At 45.1% G+C, this 16,917-nt stretch overlaps 1 protein-coding gene across 2 annotated transcripts; it reads left to right on the forward strand.

The window, feature by feature from the left end:
- Positions 1 to 99: 99 nt before the first annotated feature.
- rap1gap2b (RAP1 GTPase activating protein 2b) lies at positions 100 to 16,412 on the forward strand. Of its 2 annotated transcripts, XM_076032062.1 has the most exons (25): positions 100 to 344; positions 5,982 to 6,017; positions 10,488 to 10,572; positions 10,820 to 10,855; positions 11,060 to 11,107; positions 11,428 to 11,460; positions 11,547 to 11,813; positions 12,072 to 12,175; positions 12,314 to 12,392; positions 12,635 to 12,688; positions 12,802 to 12,885; positions 13,057 to 13,157; positions 13,254 to 13,383; positions 13,710 to 13,865; positions 14,035 to 14,106; positions 14,184 to 14,270; positions 14,374 to 14,520; positions 14,606 to 14,710; positions 14,796 to 14,887; positions 14,993 to 15,097; positions 15,191 to 15,278; positions 15,353 to 15,407; positions 15,503 to 15,573; positions 15,725 to 15,751; positions 15,930 to 16,412. In XM_076032062.1, the coding sequence occupies exons 1-24, from the start codon at positions 301 to 303 to the stop codon at positions 15,731 to 15,733; spliced, it is 2,088 nt and encodes a 695-aa protein (XP_075888177.1). In that variant the 5' UTR covers positions 100 to 300; the 3' UTR covers positions 15,734 to 15,751; positions 15,930 to 16,412. The 2 variants fall into 2 exon arrangements, with proteins under 2 accessions (XP_075888177.1, XP_075888178.1); XM_076032063.1 differs by lacking the exon at positions 11,060 to 11,107 and having other exon boundaries at positions 102 to 344.
- The last annotated feature ends 505 nt before the right edge of the window (positions 16,413 to 16,917 follow it).

Here is a 16,917-nt window from a genome sequence, read left to right on the forward strand (position 1 = left end):
CTCGCTCTCTGCTGGCGGTGTGCACTGAACTGAAGTGGGAAAAAAGAGGGGGGAAGAGAGGGTGAGAGAGAAGCATTAATGGCAGGAGGAAGGAGGAGAGAGGGAGAAAGAGTCGGAGAGAGGGAGGGCGGTGGTGGTGAGAGCGCGTAAAGGAGGGCGTCCGACAGAGATGAGAGTATTTATAGGTGGAGAGACGGGAGTAAAGAGAGCGACGGTGAAGACAGAGAGGGAGAGACGCAAATCCAGACACAATAAGAAATAAACGGGAGACAAAGAGGAGGAGAGGGCGAGCGAGACACCATGCTGAGGAGGAAGAGGAGCGTGTCGTTTGGAGGTTTCGGATGGTGAGTGTGTGTGTGTGTGTGTGTGTGTGTGTGTGTGTGTGTGTGTGTGTGTCTGTCCGGTCCCTTGGGGAAAAATGGTTGAGAGATCTCATCACTTTGACGGTAACTCACACTTCCAGAGAGATGGGTCCAGGGTCTTTGGGTTCATTTCCAGTCTGAGCTGCAACAAAGTGACATCATTATGACATCACAGCACCCCCCACCAGCAAACACCCAGCATTGAAAAACACTCCATATGAGTCAGTCTGCTTTGTTTAGGTTGATTTGTTGGGTTTTGGGACCTGCTACCATCTGAGAAGTCTGGGAAACAGTCGCTCGTCTTCATTTCTTACACAATGAGATTCGGTTGATTACAGATGATCAACCCGATTCTTTCTGAACCTCCTGCTACGTTTCACATCATGGCCAAACAAAACTTGGAGCAGAGTGTGTTCATTTGTGTCTTCTCTTGTATTATTGTGTGACTTCAGATACGGAGGAGACATCACAGCTCTCTCACATAATGTGTCCTCTTGCTTTCTGTGGTTTAAAATGTGAATAACTGTCACATATTCAAATATGTTTTGCCTTAAGGTGTATAACACTCTCGGATTGTTTTCTCGTGAGACCTGTTCACAACACGAAGGAAATTGAAAATTAACATGCTCGGGGTTAAAATGTGACTCTGAGGTTTGGTCAGTAACAAATCTTGTATCAGCAGCAGCTGAGTTGACTTGAGCTTCAGCAGAAGAGTCGATAAATCAGTTAAACAGAACAAACGGGTAGGAATTAGAGCACGAACAGAGAAGGCTGCCTGCTTGTGACTCAGATCCTTGATCGGGTTGTGATTGACAACATTTTTATGTGGGCCTTTGTCTGAGTACACTCGCTCTTTCTATTTTAATCATACACTCTTTGTTTTTCTTTTGTCTGAGTTCTGTCCACCTCCCTCACCTCGTCCTCCTCCTCCACCCCAGTTTATTCCGTCTCTCCCTCTACAGGCCTTGTCTCTTGTTATCAAACCTAATTTGCTTCCATACCTCGTCTGTGTACACATACTCATGTTGCCGTCAGACCTCTCCACACTGTTGCCGTCCTTTCCTTAAATCCCATTTTGACTCCTTAATACAGACCCACCTTTATTTACTTATGATGGATCCTTGTTTCCTTTCATATGTCCTTCGTCGTCTCTTTTCTCTAGCTCTTTTACGTGGAGTCCATCTCCATGCAAACTTTACCTTTCTCTGCACCTTGTGCATGTGTCTGTTCATTTTGTTCTCCTCCTCCACCACCTCCCTCACTCCGAGCCAGCTTCCTCTATCATAACCAGCGTTTAAGTACGTCTTCCGTGTGGCCTTGCAAGTGTTTACATCGCGTCAGTCCAGTATTAGCTCTGCTGTATTTAATAATGCAGGAGCAGCTTCGGGGCAGCAGCAGAAGCAGTTTATATAAAACTCCTTTTCTCCATCTTTCTCCGTCTTTCTTCCTCCTCCTCCTCAAGCGTTTCATTTTGATGCCGCACAACATCAAACCCTGCACGATCAGCACTTCTTAGTCTAACCCCTGGCATTCAGCTACTATTGTTATGAATGTAAATGCGGTTATCACGGAAAGTTCATGTGAATATTTAAGAAGCTATAGCATAATGTGAGAATGAGCACAGTTGCAACGTTATTATGGACAAATAAATTATGAACAGCAGCCTTTAGAGGGTGACAAACAGGCAGCCAAAAGAGGATTAGCTCAGTGTAGCTAGCTAGCGTGCAAGTAGCTGTAAAATGTTTCAGTGTCTGTGTTGTATTGTTGTTTTTTTGATACACCTTTTGTCAACAGTTATGAATGCTGGTGAAGTCCGATGGGTGCCTTCATGAAAAAGCAGGAAATATTAAAATGAGTTTTAAGAAGGTACACGTTTATTTCGGTATTTCTGCATGGAAAATAAGGTGTGTAATAATATAGATAATTAAAGTGTCTAAATAAATGACGTGTGTAATAATAATAAAAACAATGCATAAGATAGTTAGCACACAGCTGGCTGGCCAGCTAGATGAAATGAGAGCAGCATTTTAACCGACAGACTGCAAATCTAGCCAATTGTTAGTATTAAAAACTGGCACAGAGAAATTGAGTGTCATTATAGTCAAAGATAAAAAAGATACTTATATTTTACACATACCTAAACTGTGTGTGTACATATTTCAAAACTAATTGGCCAGTGATCTGGTTATCTCAAGAGGTTCAAGCAAACTTTACAAAAACTTGAAAGTGAATAAGGAAAAGAAATTTTTTTTGACTATGATATCACCATAGTATGGTATATCGTATGCAGCCGTTACTTATCTCCGTTATCCTTCCCGATCGTTTTAGCACATTTTAATTGTGCACTCTCATCCTATTCAAGAGCTGGGTAGGTAAATGATAAGCACATCCACAATACCCATTCTCGTAAATAGGCTATTTAAACACCAAACTCTAATAGTCCCGAAAGCAACATTTGAAGTAGCAGCAGGATTCTTGGTGTGACATTATAATCTTTTTTTTTTTTTTCATCATTCATTTTCCATACCCGCTTAGTCCCAAGCTCAGGGTCACGGGGGTCTGCTGGAGCCTCTCCCAGCTGTCTTAGGGCGAAGGCAGGGGACACCCTGGACAAGTCGCCAGTTCATCGCAGGGCCACATAGAGACAGACAACCATTCACACTCACATGCACACCTATGGTCAATTTAGAGTGTTCAATTGACCTCACATGCATGTTTTTGGAGTGTGGGAGGAAGCCGGAGAACCCGGAGAGAACCCACGCAGACACAGGGAGAACATGCAAACTCCACACAGAAAGGTCCCAGGTCCAGGCCCCGGAATCGAACCCACGACCTTCTTGCTGTGAGGCGGCAGCGCTAACCACTGCACCACTGTGTCGCCACATTATAATATGGTCAGGCAAAAACAAACAAATGCTCTGCACAAATGGTTGTTTTGAACAGGTATAAACAGGTAAAATTAGATGTTGTATTCTGGATGTGAAAGGATTCATCATTGCTGGTCAGCTGTCTTTGACAAATCACACAGGAGTGTGAGTGTGTGCGTGCATCTTAAATGTGTTATTTGCGACCGGAGGGAGTTGAGTAGAGGCTTTTAAACTTGATCACTCACTTCCCATCTCACTCTTTCAGTCATCAACACACCCTCTCCTTCTCCTCTCCCTGTATTCTCTGTGTAACCCCTGAAGTCTGTATGGAGTGTTAATGGTTACAACTAAGGTAAATCACCAACCTCACACTTTGGACCAGGCATGGGAAAACTACGGCCCGGGGGTCACTTGTGGCCCTCTAAACTTTTTGAGTTGGCCCACCGAAGTTGAAGAAATTACATTAATAGTAAAAAAAAAAAAAAGAAACACAAAAAAACAGCTGTATTTCATCTGTTTTTTCAGTGTTTTAAGAGTATTTTCATTAAAAGAAGACGAAGAAGACCTTTATTGATCCCACGATGGGGAAATTTGCATAATTACAGCAACAACAAAAAAAGGCTACAGTACAAAAGGTCAAGAATTATATTAACTGAGGATATAGACAAAAATAAAATATTTGTAAGTATATATAGAGAAATAAGAACCGAGATAAAAAGCAAGATATTTACATATTAAACATTTGAATTTACATGTGCTACATGCTCTGCTATAAATACGTTTGTATTGCATCTAAAAGAGAAGTTTACAGTTATTGTAGATTTTTGTTGTATCCCAGTGGATGGGATTTTACAGAGTGCAATTGTACAGCCTGATGGCTGCAGGCAGGAACGACCTGCGGTAGCACTCCTTCTTGCACTGAGGGTGCAGCAGCCTCGAGCTAAATGAGCTGCTCAGGCTCTCCGCAGTGTGGTGCAGGGGGTGGGAGGTGTTGTCCATGATGGACGTCAGCTTGGCCAACATCCTTCTGTCCGCCACCTCCTGGATGGAGTCCAATGGACAGTCCAGGACGGAGCTGGCTCTCCTCACCAGTTTGTCCAGTTCCCTCCTGTCCCTGTCCGTGACTCCACTCCCCCAGCACACGATGGCATTGCACACTGCAGAGGCCACCACAGTGTCATAGAATGTCTGGAGAGGGACCCTGCTGACCCCGAAGGACCTCAGTCTCCTCAGCATATGGAGGCGACTCTGGCCCTTCCTGTAGATCCCTGTGGTGTTTGTGGACCAGTCCAGTCTATTGTTCATATGAACACCCGGGTACTTGAATGAGTCCACTATCTCAATGTCCAAGCCCTGGATGTTCACGGATGTGTGTGTTTGGGTGGTTCGACGGAAATCCACCACAAGCTCCTTCGTCTTGTTCGTGTTGAGCAGCAGGTGGTTCCGCTCACACCAGTCCACGAATTCCAAGACAACTCCTCTGTACTCCTGCTCGTCCCCCTCTGGTATATAGCCGACAATGGCTGAGTCGTCGGAGAACTTCTGCAGGTGACAGAGGTTGGAGTTGTAGCTGAATACAACTAAATACCATAAAGAGCTAAATACCATGGGGCTTCAAAGGCACGTGTTGTTGTAACGCTTTTGTTCATTTTCAACTGACATTAAAGCATGTTTTCTACAAATCTCATTATATATATTTTTTCTCCTATGAGCTGGTTCACCAAAACACTCCATCCATCTGCTCCTGCTCTGCCCCTCCCCTCCGTCAAATTTTAGAAGCCATCAGTCCAAAAGTTTTCCCGCTCCTGCTTTTGACACATGGTTTGCTTTGTGATATTTACCCCATTTTGAGTTCTTGGGGTTTCGTCTTCAGATCTGACAACATAGTCCCTTTTTGCAATGCTGTTTGTCAGTATTTTTTCTTACCTTGATAGACATATCAATAAATGGTCTTTTGATGGAGCAAACAGGCAAAATGTTGGCTTCACCACCGGTCAGTCACTGGCGTTCACCAGTTCTCTCTCATCACTGGCCTCTGACACTGCTGGTTTCCTCGTCACTAAACCCTCAGGGGCCTTATGAAGATGTTCACCCACCACTGAAGAAAATTTGACTTGGTGTCTGTAATTTATATTATTGATCGTGTACACAAAACGTGGATGGGCCGGACCTCATGTTGCTCATCACTACTTTCATTGAGGTTTAATAGACAATGAAGAAGATTTGCAGATGTGCAGTCACAGAAACAGTCGCTCTGCACGGTGTCACACAGCATTAGGGCCCTGGGAAACTTTATGTTCTATTTCCTCACTCATTAAAACAAAACATGGAATCACTGAATCCAATTCAATCCAAACATTCATCTTTATTTACAATGATCACCGGATGGAACCTGTATTATTCTGATCCCATCTATTAATTGTGATTTACATTGTTGAATGTGAATGTTGCTCAGCTTCTCTTTCTCTCTTGCTCGCTCTCTCTTTCCCTGTGTGTGTGTGTGTGTGTGTGTGTGTGTGTGTGTGTGTGGTGCAGGTGTTATTTACTGCTGCAGCACTTTAATAAAGAGGGTTTTTTATTGCCGTGAGATCTCACCTTCCTCTCGCGCTCTCACTCCCTAACACACACACACACACACACACACACACACACACACATACACACACACATGCACAATTGGTCACCAAGGTTAATAGAGAATTCTGTGTGTGTGGCCTGCTGCTAATGCTGCTGTCTGTGCTTCTGTCTGCAGGATTGATAAGTCGACAGTCAGCGCTCTGCGAGCTCGGTAAGTAGAAGTTTAATCACACAAAACACACACACTCTTCTCTGCACCTCCATGGGTGCTAATGTGACAGAAATCAATGGAAAGCTTCTTTATTGGATCGCAATTTGTCCCAAGATCCACTGGTTTCCATTCATGTATTTATGAATAAATCCTTAAATATGCAGCAGTTAAATGTTGTCATAGTGGATTCAGGCTGCCGTGATCTGACGTTTCCCTCATGTGGTGTCACTGCAACTTCCATCCATCAGTCGGGATAGTAGTCGTCGTTCACAGGAGAGTTATGTATAGGAGGTGTGTGTGTGTGTGTGTGTGTACGCGTGTGCGTGTGTGCCTGCAGGAAGGTGACCCATCATGCTGCTTTTTTCCCTGCAGCAGATTTTTTTTTCTAATTTACACTTTATCGTTTGTCCATCACATCTTTCTACATCTCATCTCTCTCTCTCTCTCCCTCTCTCACTCTATCCCTCTCTGACTTCCCTCCCTGTTGGCTTTTAGTCACTTCAGTATGAGCGAGACGACAAAATCTTAAATCGAGTTTCATTGAATTAAATTGTTGCAAATGTTTGGGGGGCTTTTTCGGGGGTGGGGGGGTGCTTTCATGCGTTGATGATGATAAACACATGGGAGTCGAGGGGGCGACTGAGATAGCTGGGAGGGCTATCAGTGCGTTTTCTGACACCACCTGGAACCTGTCAAACAGTCACATTTCCTATGAGCTTACATCTACACTAGAATCTGGTTTTAATGTGAAGAGGAGAATATGGCAGCAGGTTCACATTAAATGACCTCTACGTGGTGGCAGGGCACCGTCTTGATTGGTACTTCGAAGTCGATTGGTTCCCTGCGGAGAAGTAAAGCCAGCAGCGTCTCGCTCCATTCCCTGCAAATTTTAGTGCTTCATCTTCTCCATTTTTCCTCTCAGCATTCTGTTGTCCTCCATCTGGCTCTGGCCCCCTCCTCTCTCCCTCCCTCCCTCTCTCTGTCCATCTCTCTTTCCAAGTGTGCGCTATAATCCTGGAATTATGAGCGAGGGGGAGTGAGGGAGGGAGAGAGAAAGAAACAGTGAGCGGGAGATAGAGGGAGAGACAGAGGGAGGTGTTGTTCTCTCTATTGCTCCTCAGTAACCGATAGCGATGCAACAATGCAGCACGACCACTGGTGAGTCTGGCATTTCCTCTCATCGTCCATCTGTGAGCGTGCGTGCGTGTCTGTGTGTGCGTGTGTGCGCTGTTACTATTTGCGACACATTTAAGCGGCAGCATCAACTGAAAGTCAACTGGCAAATCGTGTGTCAATGTGTCAGACGCTTCCTCTGTAGATGGACTGAGGAATCTGTTTGAACTTTTAACTGAAGGTCGCCAAGATAGATAGATAGATAGATAGATAGATAGATAGATAGATTGATCGATCGATCGATCGATCGATAGATCGATCGATCGATAGATAGATAGATCGATCGATAGATAGATAGATAGATAGATAGATAGATAGATCGATCGATTGATAGATAGATAGATAGATAGATAGATAGATAGATAGATAGATAGATAGGTCAAGCTTGAGGACAGACACTGTCTAGAAACAGTAGCCAGCAGCGTCTCTTCACTGGTGCTGTTTGTTTGTTGTTGTTGTTGTTGTTGATGATGATGATGGTTGTGACTCAGTCGCCAGCTGGCGAGCATAAATAGAGAGAAAAAGAAAACAAGTGTGTGCGTCTTCTGCCAGCCTCCCGGCAGGTGAACACCACACACTGGTTTCTAAAAAGTCTGTCAGCGCACCGTCCCTGTGTGTGTGTGTATGTGTGTGTGTGTGTGTGTGTGTGTGTGTGTGTGTGTGTGTGTCTTTGAGGAAAAACAGTAGCTTGCCCCAATAGTTACAGCACCAGCAGGCTCCTTAGCACCCCCCAGTGTAAGCAGCCGTTCCTTAAACTCAAAACAGCTCTTTGATCTTGCAGACTGCAGATTCAAACGATTAAAACCGTAAAAATCAAAGGGCGTTAAGCATATAAAAAGAAAAAAAGATTCTTATTTTTGGTGCAGCCTTGTTTATTTTTGTCCCTTAGTTGTCTCACTGGCAACAAGTGGGATTGTTTTCTTTCTACTCTTTTGCAATCTCTAAGAGGAGGGGAAATTTAATATTATTATTATTATTATTATTATCATTATTATTATTATTATTATTATTAGTGGAGCTGACATTTCCAGGTGATTGGTACTTGAAATTTCAGAATGCTTGAGAAGTTCCTGCGTTGGAAACAACCCATTACATTTAAATCGAGAGTGTCATGAACTGCGTAGCGTTAGCAACTGTGGAGGCATGTTGTTGGTAGAGGCCCAAAGGACCTTATGTTCGTGTGTGTGTGTGTGTGTGTGTGTGTGTGTGTGTGTGTGTATGAGATGATGTGTGTATGTGTTTGAGATGATGTGATGGTCTGTGACACGCAGCTGTCAGTAAAGGGATAATGAGCCAGTTGAGCACCAAAGTGAAACTATTTTTTACACACAGACAGACACACACACACACACACATGGGCACAGAGAGAGAGACAGAAAGAGCGATAGAGAGAGTAAGAGAGAGAGAGAGAGATGGAGAGGTAGAGCAAGAGGGAGGGGAGAGAGAGAGAGAGAGAGAGAGAGAGAGAGAGAGAAAGTGTCCTGCCATGGTGTGACCTTTTCTCTCAGCAGGTTTCATGTCCCGTTTCTCTCTGTTCTTTAAATTCTGCTCTGACCTTTGTGTCGCTCCACTAAAAATTCCTTAAGAATTTAAATCAAAGCAATAATGAGCTGAGGAAACAGTTAAAATGCACACAACCAAAGGAAAAAAATATCTATTTGTAAAACATATTTTTTCTCATAATTGTTTTAGTCTGTAGCGCTCTCATTTACTTTAAATGTTGATTTTACACCAGTCGCAGTAACATTGGTATAAGTACAAGCTTACTCTTAATCATGCCATTTAGGCATTGCACAGCTCACATCCCATATATACTGTTCCTCATCGTCACTCATCAAAAAGTGTGTGTCCTTTATGAATCCAAATTAATTTAAGCAAACTGACATTTTCACAGAAGAGTTAAAACTGGAACTGCCAGAGGGCCACGCAGGAGGGGAGAGTGACCTTGCATTGCATGTGTGTCTGTATGAATATGTGTGTTTGAGGAGAGAGACACAATGTGGTGGCTTTGCATAAAAACTTGCAGGGAAAAAAATATAAAATTATAAAATATATACAGCTGGTGTTAATTAAAAAGCAAAAAACAAAAAACAAAAAACAAAAGCAGCATTATTGTCTTGCTGAGAGACCTAACCTGCGAGCCCTTGTAGTACCTCTCTATACCACTAGAGGTGATACTCCAAGAGGCAGTTAGAGGTTTGAGTAGAACAGTGCGACACAAATAATTTTTCACCAGTAAAAATAAGAGTGAGTCATGCAGTTCCTGACTAATAAACCATGTTCTCCATCGCAAATCATGACTCATCAGTATTTATGTCCAACTGGGCCATTGGTGCCTGATCCACAAGAATCTGGTAGCTGCGAAACATGACTCAGCGTTCTCATCTCGGTGCCAAATCGTGAGTGAGCAAGTTTGGCGTCCGATCAAATGGCCTGATTGGCTGCAGATAGAAGTTTAATCCAGATCATACCTGGAGAAACCATGGCAACGGGAATATTTCCGTAAATAAATATGGCAACATACCGTGAATATGGGAAATATGATGGCAATGTGAGGAACAGCAACTTTTTCAACCAACAGAATGAAGAAATTTTGCCCAATAACTACCCATCCATCCTCCATCACCACTCATCGTGCAGTTGGGTGCACAGACATGTCCAGAGCCTGTCTCATATATCATCTCGCGCAGTTTCACAGGACATCACTGGGCTGCATACGCAGGCAAACAGATTGCAGATTGTTTAGCGTTACCGGTTAAGTGATTATGTTTCTGGGCCGCGAGAGGAAGCTGGAGCGTTTGGAGAGAATGCACGCAGACACAAGGAAAACAAGCAGACTGAGGAATCACACCCACAACCTTCCTTGCTGTAAGGCAGGAACGCCTGTGTCACCTGGTGAACAACTCATGTCATCGTCTCATGTTCAGAGGCAAGGCATAAGGGGTTTGGTATGTGATGGTGCGTGCGTGCGCGCCAGCTTGCGTGCGTGCGTGTGTGATTGATGAAAGCGTGCAGAGACAGATACATCGCTTCTCTCTGACAGCTATAATGATTAGATGTGGTGCACAAGCAAATTGGGACAAAAGCACAACATAAATCGGCTGACAGCAAGAGCATGTTTTCTGCCATTTGGTTGAATTGAAGCAGCATTTTAGATGAGGTACATGAACCTCAGCTGGAAAGCAAGTACTTATTATATTTCCAATGTATATTCTGTGTTTTATGGGGTGCTTACATTGAGCCAATAAACAAAGATTAGTGGCTAATGCTGAGGGTTTCCTTTATCTCCATCCTCAGCAAACAGGAGCTCCTTACCATCTCCAATGTTCCCCTTGCAGACTGCCCTCCTTCTCCCCCCCGCACTGCACCCCCCACCATGAAGGTAACACACACACACACACACACATACATACACGTGAGTTTCAGGGTAAATTTCAGCGGAAGCTGAAGGAAGAGAAACGTGATTAGAGTCTGCAGCGTTTTATGTGTGAGCCCTCATTAGAGAAATGTTGCTAATTTGCACCACGACACTGCAGAACCATCAAGTCACCTCAGCATGAAAAACTGACCTTTTTCAGGAATAAACATACAAAACACGTTAACACTCTTCTCCGTCTGTCTGCAACCAGTCGGCTCATTTCTTCGACATGATGGACAAAATGGAGGTAAGAACATTTTTTTTTCTCTCATTGTGAAAGTGCAGAAAAAGCAAATTGGACTCCTGTGTCCAATTTGCATTGAACACTTCAGAAATTCAGAGTAAATGCAACCTCAAAACCCCCGAAAGGAAAATGATGTGAGTGTCTAGGTGTTGAGTCTGCAGCGAGACAGGAAGTAAACGCTCTCCTCTCTCCCTGACACGGGTGCAGCAGGTTCCTGAGGCTGCCGAGATGAGGACGGTCCCTCAGAGACAGAAGGCACGTCTGTCCATCTGTCCGTCCTCATGTCCGTCCTACCCCCAAACTCGCCTCGCTGCATTTCACTCATTAGCCTGTTCACAAAGAAAAGACGCATCATCTTCAGAGCCAGACTTAGAATAGAATAGAATTTTAGAGGGAAAATGATCTGAGATTAGAAATGATTCTAGGTTGCAATGTCGTCTTCACACATCCCCTCATTATTATCATCATCACTTGTGCAGGATATTCTTTAGCGTGTGTGTGTGTGCGTGTGTGTGTGTGTGTGTGTGGAGGCCGTGCCTTGTTCTGTTTGTGATTGTTCTGCACTCCTCTTTCAGGACGACTACATTCCGTATCCGAGAATCGAGGAGGTGAGACGCTGTTTGCTCCTCACTGAATCGCTGCTTCCAACACCTCCCATCGCAGAGTCCAAGAAATGTGTGTCGGCCTCTTATAGGTGTTGGACAGGGGTGCGCCCTACCCTCAGGTCATACTCCCCGTCTTTGGTGGATACTGGATCGAGGAGCCTCCCCCTCCTGCGCCACCTCCGGAGGATAAAGAGGGAGAAGATGTTGAGGAAGAGGAGGAAGAGGAGAAGGAGGAGCAGGAGGAGGGAAGACTAAGTGGAGAAGCGGAGAAAAGCCCTTTAGCAGGGGATTATGGGTATCAACTGGAGGAGATCAGTGAGGCTGCACGGGCATACAGGGAGCACTTTTTAGGCAGGGTAAGGTCAAAGCGGGTTCCTGGTAATGCAGCTCCTGCAAAGAGCTAATGCTACTATAAAACATGCAAATAAGTGCAAACAACAGTCACATTAGGTATTACTCAATCAAGGAAAAACTGAAAGTAGACATGCCCAGTCATATTGCACTTTTGAAGGTAACGGCTGTGTGTGTGTGTGTGTGTGTGTGTGTGTGTGTGTGTGTGTGTGTGTGTGTGTTCTCTCTCCCACGCTCCCTCTCCCTCCCTCCCTCCCTCTCAGGAACACTTAAACTTCTCTTGTTCGTCCAGCAGTCTGGGAAACCTTCTGCTCTCTGTGAGGCATGAAGAAGAAAAAGAGCAGGAGTCCCTCCATGTCATCATCAGGTACATGCACGCGTTGTGCAGGCACGCACTCTCTCTCTCTCTCTCTCTCTCTCTCTCTCACACACACACACACACACACACATGCATGCGCGCACAGGCACAGGCTTGGGACACTCTTGTTCCCTGTTGTCGCTGCAGGTCTCGCTTGAAAAGTGTCTACAACAGATTATCAGTGACTGAGCTGCCTGACATCCCCAGTGTGCCAGAGCTGGCCAAGGTACACACACACGCACGCGCACACACACATGCACACATGCCGTTATGCTGAATGACTTGAAGGGCCACATTAACTCGACTGCTGGGAAGAGGATCCCTGGATAAAAGCTTTTAGCTAATCAGAAATATGGATCAGCCGATGGTTGTGTTTTACATGCCAGACAGGGTTCGACCTGCGCTGGTGAACATCCGATTAAAGGGCCTTTCTAACTTGGCCTGTCTTTTGTTTGCTGACTGCTGTAGCTCCTGTGTGACGAAGCAGCAGGTCTGCGTTTTAGCCCTGTCCTCTATCCAAAGGTGAGTGCGAAGAAAACAAACAAACCTCCAGTTTGATCTAATAGACCACTAAGGAGATCCAGTATGACTGATTTTTTTTTCCCACCCCTGTTTGACTGTCTATGTGTTCTCAGGCGTCTCAGCTGATAGTCAACTTTGACGAGCATGAGGTCAACACAACCTTCAAGTTTGGAGTGGTTTACCAGCAGTTTGGACAGGTATCAGGAACATTAGTTCCACATGGTTTGCCCAAAATTTATCCAGTCAACCCTGTGTCAATGCTGACATAGGTCAGAGGTGACAGCGGGCCAAACATGCTGCTCAAATAGCAAAAATGGTTGGAAAACGTCTGCTGATCAACAGATGTCATTGCTCTTCCTGTCCACCAGGTGTCCGAGGAGGAGCTGTTCAGGAACAACGAGGAGTCGCCGGCCTTCAGCGAGTTCCTGCAGCTGCTCGGAGACACCGTGGAGCTGCAGGACTTCAAGGGGTGAGGAATGAAATTGAGGTTGTACAGAAAACGCCGTCCTCTTATCTCAGAATCCAAAAAGAAAGTCCTGATCGCCGCCATTGTTTTCCTGAGCAGGTTCCGTGGGGGTCTGGATGTGTCCCACGGTCAGACAGGCTCCCAGTCGGTCTATGCTGTCCACAGGCAGCAGGAGATCATGTTTCATGTGTCCACCAAGCTGCCCTTCACTGAGGGAGACACACAACAGGTAGACACACTCACACGCACACACACACACACACACACACACACACACACATATATATGTTTATATATATATGTATATATATGTATATGTGTGTATATATGTATGTATGTGTGAATATATAAATATATGATGTGTATATATATATCTATCTATATATATATATATATATGTATATAGATATATATACACATATATATATATATATATATGTATATATATATATATATATATATATATATGTGTAAATGACAGTGAAAAATCTAAGTATTACAGTGTCCGATAACAAAAGCACCACTTCATGGTGTGATCACATGACTCTCCTCCAGCTGCAGAGGAAACGCCACATAGGGAACGACATCGTAGCGGTGGTGTTCCAGGAGGAAGCCACCCCTTTTGTCCCCGACATGATCGCCTCCAACTTCCTACACGCCTTCATCCTGGTGCAGGTGGAGGAGCCGTGCACGGACAGCACCTGCTACAAGGTGACAGCTAATTAGCTCTGCTGACTGATTTCTGTGACACTGTCGCTGGCAATCACGGGCAATGTGGGCAGAGTGGTCATGGCTTTCTGATCCGTCACCTCTTTGTAAACCATTTCCTGCCCTGTCGAGGTCACACTCGTGTTTTAAAAGCAAGCTTTGTGATTGACAGATGTCCGTCACAGCTCGGGAGGACGTGCCTCCTTTTGGCCCACCCCTCCCAAACCCAGCCGTGTTCAGGAAGGTGAGAGGTGCTCGGCTTCGCCTGCAGTCTGAACGCAGCCTAAATACGCTGACGATGTGTGCGTGTGATGCATTCAGGGTCCAGAGTTCAGAGAGTTTCTCCTCACCAAACTCATCAACGCTGAGCTGGCCTGCTACAAGAGCGATCGTTTCGCCCGTCTGGAGGTGGACACAGCACCACACTGCCCGTTTGTGACAGACCATGACGTAGTTGCGTGTGCGGATGTTTTTTTTAATCTTATTTTTATTTGTGTGTGCCTGTGCTCAGGAGCGAACCCGGGCCGCCCTGCTCGACAGCCTCCACGATGAGCTGCAGAGGCGCTCGCACAGCATGCTGGGATTAACGTCAAGTCTGGAGGAGGAGGGGCGGGCTGAGAACGGACACACCCACGGGGGTCTCCTGGAGTCCATCAAGGTGTGAGTCTCATCCAACTCGAAGTTGCCACTAAAGGTAATGATACAACTAGCAATTATGAGTGACTCCCATCAATGTGTGGCAGAGGGCGATGCGAGGGCGGAGCGTCTCCATGGAGACCATGTCAAGAGGCGGACCCAGTTTGCCCACCAGTCTGAGCGGAGGGGGGCTGGCCCACATCAGCGCTGAGGTAGGTCAAAGGTCAACAGGGGGTTGACGTTTGTGTCAATAGACTTTTACAGCAGTGTTGTTTTGTTTTTTGTTTTTTTTTGAAGTATAATGTCAAATCTCCCGTGAAGCGGCGCTCTGGAATATTCCCGCGTCTCCTGAGCGTAGACAGCCAAACAGAGAGACACAACCAGCGGAGGTAACAGTTGCGTGTGTGTGTGTGTGTGATTTTGAGCATTCACCTTTCCTGCCAACACCTGTGAACACAGACTAGCCTCCTGCTGAGCAGACCTTCCACTCTCAGTCTCCTCAGTGAACAGAGAAGCTTTGACGGCTGCCAGCAAACGCTGGATGTGAAGTCAGAGGTTCCGTCCAATCCAAGCTCTCCGGAGGCGGGGCAGCGTGACAGGTGAGTGTATCTGTGTGTCCTTTGTTTAGTTTGCTGGTCTGTGGAACAAACGCTTGGTTTCCAGCGATGAAATGACATGTTGTCATCCCACAGAATCGGCATGAGGAAGGACAGCAGCAAGATTTCCAGATCGACTTCCAGCACCTGCACCTTCAGTGTGGCCACTGACGATGTGCACCAGGTGAGCCGTAACGTTCCCACAGACCATTTGTCCAAACTGGAAGCCGCTAACCCGACCTCTATCCACACTCCTAGCTGGGCATGGTTGCAGAAGGTCAAACTCCTCTGGCGGTTTGTCGCAGTCCCACAGGTCAGTGTCCTGCTTCTAAATATTCTCTTTCTACGTTCTACAGACATTCAGCATACTGTATTTATGCTTCCTGTTTTTTTTCCCACATATATCAGAACTCAAGAATAAAAATGCTCCAAGGCCTAATCTCAAGTTTCGCTTCGACAAGCAGAGTCACTCCGCTACGGTGAGTCTGTCCACTTGGGAGAGCCTGTCTTCATCATTTTGACTGGACCCTGGCTGATTGTTATTTTGCCTTATGTCATCGAACAGGAGTTTTGACTTTGTGGTGACAATGGTTTCGTGTTTCCTGACTTGACTGTTTCTGTCTGCCACAGGGTCACTGAAGGCAGTCACAGCAGCAGGTGAGAACGCTACTGAACAACAGCCAGGTTGGTGTTTCACTGTAGTGAAGACATAAAAAGTGTCTATTTCAAGCTAACAAGCGTCTCACCTTCACCTACTGAAACTGCAGACAGGCTCAGGGTGCAGTCATCTAAAACTGACACTCAACGTCACAAACCTTCTCCTTTTTTTCTGTAGAGCAAGTGGGCGGGGCGGGATCGGAAAAAACATCCACCTCCGCAGAGAGAAGGAGCGGGAGAAGGTGGAGGCGATGATGAAAAGAGAGACACTTTAATGTTCACTGCTTGCTGCAGAATCCTCAGAGGAAAATCACACAGACACGGCCGCGCGTCTCCAACCTGTCTCACTGCGGCCTGCTTCGAACTTTATTGACGGCATAACCGGAGACCGTAGTGATGTGCCTGTTTCATGTAACTCCGTCTTAATTGGATTTGTTTTGTTTTGTTCTGTTTTCGTCCCAGTTGTGAGCAGTAATGTTTCTACACTGGCCTTTTGCCAAAAACTGACTGTTGTTTTTATTTTAGAAACTTCACAATTTGCCCAAAGAACTTGTTGCCACACGCACCCACGAAACCATCTGACCACAGAAACAAGACACAAAAACAAAGATAATCATAGAATCAAAATCCTTATTATAAAGTATTGGTATAAGTAACAGATCTTAAAAGAATAATAATAACTTAAAAAATATATATAATTATAAATCATTTTATGAAAATAAAGTTCCCAAATTTTAAAAATATTTCAACTTTTCATTTTTGTCTCTGAAAATAGAATCAAGATTATCAATCATTATTAATATATTCCAAATAATGATTCAAACAAAACCTCCAGGACAACGGCGGTCCGTTATTCAGGGCTTCTGTAGGATACGTTTAAGACTCACTAAAACTGTTTTTGCAGTTACCTCTGGGATTACAGCGTTTCGCCGAATATGCTACAGACTCGAGACTCGTGATGTTTAGTCGGACATAAATCCAAATGACTGCCACAGAAACACATTCTTTCCCACACATCTGTAAACCTGTTCAGTCAACTTCCACATCCGATGGAAAACCAGATGTTAATGTAAACATCAGCTTTGTCAATATTACTACTTACAGCTATGTGACTGTTTAAACGAGAAACTTCACTGCCGTCTCTTGCAAAGAGCACCTGACAGGAA

This window comes from Nelusetta ayraudi, unplaced genomic scaffold (assembly GCF_046127955.1).
Source record: "Nelusetta ayraudi isolate G7.1 ecotype Tasmania unplaced genomic scaffold, CSIRO-AGI_Nayr_v1 ptg000033l, whole genome shotgun sequence".
Lineage (NCBI taxonomy): Eukaryota > Metazoa > Chordata > Actinopteri > Tetraodontiformes > Monacanthidae > Nelusetta > Nelusetta ayraudi.